Source organism: Hipposideros armiger, unplaced genomic scaffold (genome assembly GCF_001890085.2).
Source record: "Hipposideros armiger isolate ML-2016 unplaced genomic scaffold, ASM189008v1 scaffold_142, whole genome shotgun sequence".
Taxonomy (NCBI): Eukaryota; Metazoa; Chordata; class Mammalia; order Chiroptera; family Hipposideridae; genus Hipposideros; species Hipposideros armiger.
Genome location: NW_017731492.1, coordinates 2,198,383 through 2,206,645, shown reverse-complemented (window position 1 = coordinate 2,206,645; position 8,263 = coordinate 2,198,383). Strand labels below are relative to the sequence as shown.

At 43.3% G+C, this 8,263-nt stretch overlaps 1 protein-coding gene across 1 annotated transcript; it reads right to left on the bottom strand.

The window, feature by feature from the left end:
* Positions 1 to 642: 642 nt before the first annotated feature.
* On the bottom strand, positions 643 to 6,997 carry LOC109386946 (tripartite motif-containing protein 60-like). The gene is made up of 2 exons (XM_019650574.1): positions 6,795 to 6,997; positions 643 to 3,102 (listed from the first exon to the last, which is right to left on the bottom strand). Exon 2 carries the CDS (start codon positions 2,838 to 2,840, stop codon positions 1,461 to 1,463), a length of 1,380 nt encoding a protein of 459 aa, XP_019506119.1. The 5' UTR covers positions 2,841 to 3,102; positions 6,795 to 6,997; the 3' UTR covers positions 643 to 1,460.
* Between the last annotated feature and the right edge of the window lie 1,266 nt (positions 6,998 to 8,263).

Genomic DNA, 8,263 nt, shown 5'->3' with positions numbered 1-8,263 from the left:
AAAAAAAAAAAAAGCAGAAAGTTTTAAGGCTTATAAAGAATATCTTCTTTACTGGGAGAAGTTATTGAACAGCTACTATAGGATTAAGCCAAACTATTGTAAATCTGTGTTAATCTACTTACAAGTTCTAAGTGGAGAGTTTTAATTCTAGCACTCATCATTAGTGCAAGTTGCACCAACATCTATTGGAATTCAAAAATTATGGGCAAACAGTAGGTTTTCACCTCAGGTTACATGTAATATGTAAATTGGGCCTCGCAATTACTATTAGAAAATGGAAGAGAAAATGTGTCATTTCCTGGCATTGGCCTTCAAATCTCAGTGTACCTTTTTAATGCTCCTTCTTTTTCTACTTGAAGTGACCCTGTGCTGTGACAACCCATTAACTGAGCGAGTTTGATTCCTGGGTGGGTAATTAGTACCCTACTGACCCACATTGCACTTTACAAGAATAAGTACTAGGTTTTGTCTTGCTAAGCAACTGAGATTACCACAGCACAGCATGGCTCCTCTGATCAATGAGGGGTCTCTCATACCTACCTCAATGAAAGGGGTTCTCGAAAGTTCTGTTGTCTTTTCATGTTATGGGTGTAGACAAATATTACACAGATATATGCAGAGTAAAACTCTTTATTTCTCCAAACTGTAAACAACACACATATAGGCTTCCAAACATGTTATAAAATGTGGGCAGTTTCACACAATGTTAAACACGAGGGTGTGACATTTTGAGGTTGTATATGAAAATTTTATAAAATATGAGAAAGAAGCAAAACAATTAGAATTCTTAAAATTTTATATGAAAAAAAAAAAAGAATGTGATCCTTATTGAAACTTCTGGTCAGTGAGATCCACGACACATTCTTGGTAGACCTCAGCACAAGGCAGCACACCTGAAAAGTGCATGCTTGCCTCGGACACCAGAGCCAGCTACTAGCCATAGCCAGAGGAACCCCTGGTAGCACTCCACATTGGAAAATCCGGTTCACAGGGCCAACGGTGGAGCAATGGTGGGGACCATGTTGTGTTTTCAGAGCGGAACCCATTCAAAACTTGTTTCTAATGTTAAAACCGGTGATGCCACACCACATACCAGAAAATTATGACGCGGTTTCTTACAAGATGAGGTTTTGGGAGAGTAGAGTGGCTCTCAGAGTAAAAGCCAAAATGACAGATCTCAGAGGAAAGAGACTTGGGGTTGCTGGGTGGTGTTAGTGGGAAGGTTCTGGCACCACTAGGGCCTTGTGTGGTTGGAATTCCCCCCTCCCGGAACCGAAGGATGGAGCACCCGGTCTTTCTCATCAGCTTTCCCAGGTGTGAAAAAAAGAGAAGAGAAGGGTGAGTCCTAAAAACTTTCAGTAGTCAAACATCAAAACTGGAATAGGAATCTTTATTACAGTCTTCCTTCCAATAACAAGGGAGGAAAATAACCACATACAAAATTGCCCTCCAGTAGTTCATCATTTGTCTCTAAGAATACTGATTTTAAGAGATTTTGAAGGTCCAATAGAAAAATATGGCAATAGTTTTTCTGTAAATGTATCAGTGAATCTATACAAATATGCCCTGCTATTCAAATTATAAAATGAAACCTCTCCCAACTCGTAGTCCAGAAAAACACCAATCCGCCTGACTTGTCCTATAAGACATGTACCACATATCGTAATGAAAAGCTGAGCTTGCCAGCTGCTATTGCTCAGGGATGGTGACATAAGTTGATGTCTGGGGAAAGATTCTTTACAGATGCCTAAGGACCAGTCACCTGTGCCTTTTATTTCTACCTGCCAAAAATGCCTGCCTGCATCAAATCCCTCAGAACTCAAGACTCCTGGGTAAGAAGTCAATGCCTGGGGATTACGAAAATAGTTTTGTGTCATTGCCCTAAATATCACACTTTTTCTATCTCTTGAGACAATGAGACACGCATGGGCAGTTTCTGGATCTAGTGTCAAATCTACGTGAAATGTGCTGATCATTTTATGCAGGCCAAAATAGTGCGGGGGGAGGGTGCAACTCTCTTTCTTTAATTCATATGAAAAGGCTGCTGGGGTCTCTATGTGTTCATACCTGTTGCGGGTACTCTCAATATTTGTGAGTAACTCTAGGTCTGTCTGCAAATACTTCTCTGCTATTTCCATTAAGAGGTTATTTAACACGGACACATGGTTAGAAATTTGTCTCCTATTTTCAGTTAGTTTTTCTTCAAAGTCCTTATCTTCCGTAAAGAGGCAGGCATTAATTGCACCTTGCTCAGTTTCCAAGGAATACTTGAGTTCTTTACATTCATAGTGTAATTCTCTTCTCCAATTTTCCACCTTCCTCCTCACTTCAAACGTTTTTGAAACTTCACTTTCATATCCCCTTTCAGCATCTTCAACCTGCTCCCTCAGGGGCTCAATGTAGCTTTTGAGCTTCCTCCTCTGACTAGCTGCAGCTTCTTCAATGGGCTTCAGGGGGTGGTCTTGGTGGTCAGCGGTGATCCTGCACTGAGGACACAACAGCTCCAGGTCCTTCTCACAGAAAAGGGCCAGAGCTTCCTTGTGCTCCTTACACAGGAGTTTCTCTTCTTGTCTTTTCCTCTTTTTCCTTGGGGTGGGAAGCTGCTTAACAATATCAGTCACGTAACATAATTGGGTGTTCCTTTTTAAGTTTCTGTCAGAGCAGTGGTGAAGGCAGATGGGACAGGGACAGGTGTCCTGTAGGCCTTCCCAGCGCTGGTGGATGCAGGAGTAACAGAAGTTGTGCCCACACTCAATGGTCACTGGGTTTCTCAGGTAATCCAGGCAGATGGGGCACCTGGCCTCTTCCTGGAGCTTGGCCACGGAGGCGGCAAAGGCCATTGTGTGTGAAGGTTTCTGTCTGAGGAGACTCTTCAGTCAGTGTGATCCTCCAGGAGGAACTGATGTCTCCTCAGTCCTTGCTCTCCTCTGTGAAATGCAACAGGAGCTCCCAAGTAGAGTCCCAAGAAATCAGCCACCAGCTGATTTCAAGTCTTCCACTCACCCCCTCCTTCTATATGTAATGGCACATTCACCCAAATGAAGCTCAGTCACGGAGTCCTCGTGGTCAAAAATGAAGCACAACCCAAGTCATATGTGGTTTCTGTGGACAAAAGAATATTGCTTTTTAAAGGAAAGTTCAATCAGCATTAATCCTTACATCCCCATATGAAGAGTACCTCACTCAGGTAGACCAAATCATTTTTTCAAGATAATATTTAAGGAGGAGTTACCAATGAAGGCTATCATTTATTTTGCAACTCTAAATGAATGAATCCATTAGGCAAATTCATCATTGGCTACAAACATCACAAGAAGCATGACAAAACAGATATTATAGATGTGCCTAAGGGAGTCCATGACACTACTTGTTAAGAAGTTTTGCAAGAAACCTAAATCTCATCAAGCAGAGATCCAACCAGCTATTTACAGGAAATTCAAGGGATAGAGAAACATGTGAAGGATAACCTGGTCAATTTTATGTGTCAACTTGATTGGGCCACTGGATACCCAGATAGCTGGTCAAACACTAGTTCTGGTATGTCTGTGAGAGTATTTCTGGGAGAGATTAGTATTTGAATCAATGGATGAGCATCATCCAACCCATTGAGGGCCTGAAGAGAACAAAAGTTAGGGAGAAGGTTGAATTCACACTCTGCTGGACTAAATAAGCTAGCACATCTACCTCCTTTTCTGGGCGCTCCTGGTTCTTAGGCCTTCAGGCCCGGCTGGAATCTACACCACCTGTTCTCAGACTCTCAGGCCTTCCAATTACACCACCATCTTTCCTAATTCTCCAGCTTGCAGACTGCAGATCATGGGACTTCTCAGCCTCTAAAACCTTATAAGCCTAAACTTTTTCATATATCTTTCTAGATACATATTATTGGTTCTGTTTCTCTGGTAAACCATGAGTAATACATTAAGTAATTAGTAAAATCCATACTGTGATAAACTCTATTGAAAATTCGACCACATTTCTTCAACATAAATGTAAAAAGAAAATGAATAACCCATGGAAAAATAATATAAAATTTAAAGTGGACTTAAAAGACATACTAACCAATTACAATGTATACACCTAATTTCACTCCATTTTGAAATACTTCATCAAAATTCAATTTAGGGGCCAGCCGAGTGGCACGTTGGTTAGGAGTTGGCTTGGGATGCCAGCTTGGAGCAGCAGGGCCCCAGTTTGGATCCCACATGAGGGCCAGTTACGCTGCACCCTCTACAACTAGGATGGTGAACAACAGCTCGACCTGGAGCTGATTTGCCGTGAGCCGCCAGCGACAGCGTAGGCTGCAGTAGGGCTGACTGGCAGCTGGCGTGAGCTTTCGTGAGTTGCCATGAACCGCTGTGAGCAGCCGTCTAATGGTCGGCGAGCAACTGCTTCACCCGCGAAGAGCACAATGATCATACCAACATGGGCCAGTGAAGCGACTTCCTCCACAACTAGACTGAAGAACAAAAGGACAGCAACTTGTCTGTTCCCCTTCCCCCAATTCCCCAACACTATTTCCCTCCCCCAATTTCCCAATAAAACCTTAAAAAAAGAATTCAATTTAGAAGTTGGATATATGGGGAAAAAAAAACTAAGACAATTATATGAGGTTGAGATAATGAATGGTATTCAAAGTCTGTAAATGAAGTCTTTTTTAGAAATATATAATGAAAAGTTTATAAGTGAAATCCTGTGATGTCTAAGGGTTTCCTTTACAAAAATGGCAAGAAGTTGGTAGGACATTGTTAAGAAATGGCAAAAAGTTTACAATTATAGCACATAGGATCTTCATACATGGGATCATTACGATACCCTTTCTATTATGGATACCTAAAATATTCTTTGATTAAAAAAGTTTTCTCCCCCCACAAAGATTTACTTTTGAATTCTATTTCACTGTGTCTGTGCTCTGGACAGCCAAGCCAGTTTCTCTTACTCTCTTGTTTAAGCTTCGTCTCTTTTCCCTTCATCTCAAAACTCTCAGATTCATTAAATTTCTTTTCTCTCTCAGTTTTTTTCAAACCTGTCCCCTTATCCCCTTCATTCCAAGATCACTATCTCCCTCCTTGTTTCCACTTTCCATTCCCAGGCCTCCAAATCTCCCAAATTGAGATAAATGGAGATTGAAGGAAGACCAAGGCAGGCTTTAAAGTTCCATCTGCTTATGCGTTATGTGGGTTGGATTCCAGGTCTGATTTTAGACTACCTGGGTCATTGGGGATTGGTTCTTTGATCCCCCATTCTTTGAGGGACACATGGAACAAGGATAATTACACTCACCTTCCCTCTCAGTTTGGTGTCAGCATAAACAAATTTAGATAAAACTCTTGAAATATCTGGTTTTAAACAATAAGATAAAGTGTGACACAGAAGTTAAGAATCTGAACTATATTTTCATTCCTCTTAATTGGTATAGGGAGAAATGTATTTGGTCTTTGACCCTAGTTCCTGGCTCAGGGCTCCTAAAACCCTTGAAAATTCCTGAGTGCTAGGAGTGTATTTTGTATTCATTAGGAGCCCTTTTTGAGCACATCTGAGTTTATGCTAATGGCGTTAAGTCACCACCCAAACACCAATTGATGAGAAGATTAGAGCTTTCAGCCTCACCCACTAAATTCTAGGAGGGCAAGAGGGAGCTGGAGATTAAGTTCTGTGAAAAGAAATAAAAACTTTTGGAGATTTGAAGAGTTTCTGGGTTGGAGAACACATCCAAATGCCAGAAGGGTGGCACACTCCAGTTCCACAGGGTAGAAGCCCCTGCCCTGCAGAACTTCTCTGGATCTCACCCTATTGTGGTTTCTCAGTCTGTGTCCATTATAATAAAGGTGGTAAACTTAAGGAAATGCTGAATTCCGTGAGCTGCACCTACAAATTAATAGAACCCGAAGAGGGGGTCTTAGGGACCTGATTTATAGTTTGTGGGTCATAAGTACAGGCAATAACCTAGACTTTCGATTGGCTTCTGCAGTGGGGCCAGTCTTGTGGGACCTGATGCTGAGGGGTCTACCTAGAAAGATAGTTTCAAATTCACCTACATTATAGGAATACTGTCATTGTCAGCTGCTTAATTGGATAATTGCTTGGTGGTGCTGAAAAAGGGCACCATCATCCTTAGTTGGACTGTCTAGTTGTAGGTTTGCTGAGTTTTTCTCAACACTGTCAAAATGTGTAATGCATAAATTCGCTTTGATGTCCTTGGAACACCTAAAACACTACAGTTTCACCAAAACAAAGTCCACAGTTTGTTCCAGGGTAAGAAAGGGACATACGTGCCTATTAGTAATAAAATATCAGTAAATATTTAATCTTCAGTGAAGTAATTATACACACATACATAAAACCTTAAGTAGGGAGTACACTGAGAAAGAAAATGGAGCAGCAATGAGCAGATGGCCTGGCACACAGCAACTCCCACGAGAATCCCCTGGGACTCCCCACTCCTCCCCAGGTGTGGTCCAGGTGAGCAGCAGGTGTCAGGTCACATCCACCCCCACAGCTGAGCTTCCTCTTCCCCTACTGCCTCCTCCTCTAAGCCCACTAAATTATCCACTCTGCCCGCCAGAAAATCTCTTCCAGATAAATCCAGTGATCATCTCCCATCCTCTCTGCAGCCCCCCCAGACCTCTTGACTCTGCCAATTCCCCCTTTACCGCCTTCACCCACCACGGTGAGGCGCCGGCGACCAGTCACCCCTAGTCCACACCTTGGCCGGCCAGCTTGGTCGCTCCCGCTTCGTTCACCCCGATATTCTAGCCCCTTTCCCCGTCACCTGTGGCCTGAGACGCGCTCACCTGCTGACTTGGTTCCGTGCTGCGGAAGCAGCAGCGCGGTGTCCTTGAGGCCGGGGAGAGGGCTGGGGTGCGGGGGTGCGCTGACGGCTCCTTTCTTTCTCGCAGAGCAGACAGTCTTCCTTGGTCCCAGCCAGAGGACGAAACACAGCCCAAGGTTTTCTTTCACTGTTACCAGAATCTGATTCTGTTCAGCTTTATAATCCTGTAGGGAGTTTCCTCTCCCTTTTCCCATTGGACAGGCTCCAGATGCAATCAGCATCGAGGAAATGACAGGCCCCTGATGACATTTCCCACCTTCCTTTTTGCATCTTCTGAGTTCCCGCCTCCTTTTACTACTGCACTTAGCTTCCCTTTAATCCCATCAGTGATCTGGTTTCTGAATCTATTTTGAGAAGTCCTTGTTTTTCTCAAGTGAAGTCGCCTAAAAGTCTTAGCTTGTTTCTTGGGGGTTGTTTTAGTATCTTCTTTAGGTGTGTGTGTGTGTGTGTGTGTGTGTGTGTGTGTGTGTGTGTGTGTGTGTGTGTACACGCCTGGATTCGTGGTCTGGTAGCACCGAAGAATGGAGACACGGACCAGAGGTCAAGTTTGCAACAGAGGACAGTTTATTAGAGCAGAAAATAACAGCTCTCAAAACGAGAGGGGGTGCCCACTAGTTAGGGCAAAAGCGTTGGTTTTTGTACCTTTTCTATGTCTGGGGAGAGGGGCTGGCTGGCACCTGTTGGGGCCACATTTGTTGCTCAGCCCGGAGGAGGTGTTTCCTCAAAACTGCCTAGTTTCCTTAGAGCTTAATCAGCTTAATCATTGTCTCTGCTCTGAGAGGAGCATGTTAACAGAGACTTTCTTTGAAGAAAGGACTCCAGACAGTCTTATGTTATGTTAAATATCCTCTTTGGAGAAATGCATTCTACCTGGAAATCCCTGACTTGGCAAAAGAGGCCTTTCTCCTCCCCTACCTGAGTTTGTCACTCGGGCAGGTCCTGTGACTTAAACCTATCTGTCAGCTAATAAACGATTTCCCTGGCTTTGTTATAGTTTCTACCCTGACTCCCGTTACTGTGGCAATTTCCCTGATTGCCTATAATTTTCCTATCTCTGCCCCTAAAAGGGGGTGTTTCTAGAATCTGTCCTTGTCTCTGTTTTCTGATTCACAAACTCATCCTGTAGTTTTCAGCCTCGTAGATTCACATGCAGCATACAAGCTCCCAGCAGTAACATCTCTCCTTAGCCTGTTCCTTCAGGAAATGGGAACTTTGTGGGAGAGGTGGGGGAGGGGCTATGAGCAGGGCCTGGACAGATAAAGGAACAAGCTTACCTGTGGGGAATGTATCAGAATTTTGCCTTTAGGGGGGTAGGATGTAGTTTGTTTGTTTGTTTACAACTAAAACTCCCAGGTGCTTCTGACCTTTTGTGAGTTTCTCAGTAATCCTGAATCTCCACATTCAGATTTGATCTTTCTCAGGATCTGTATA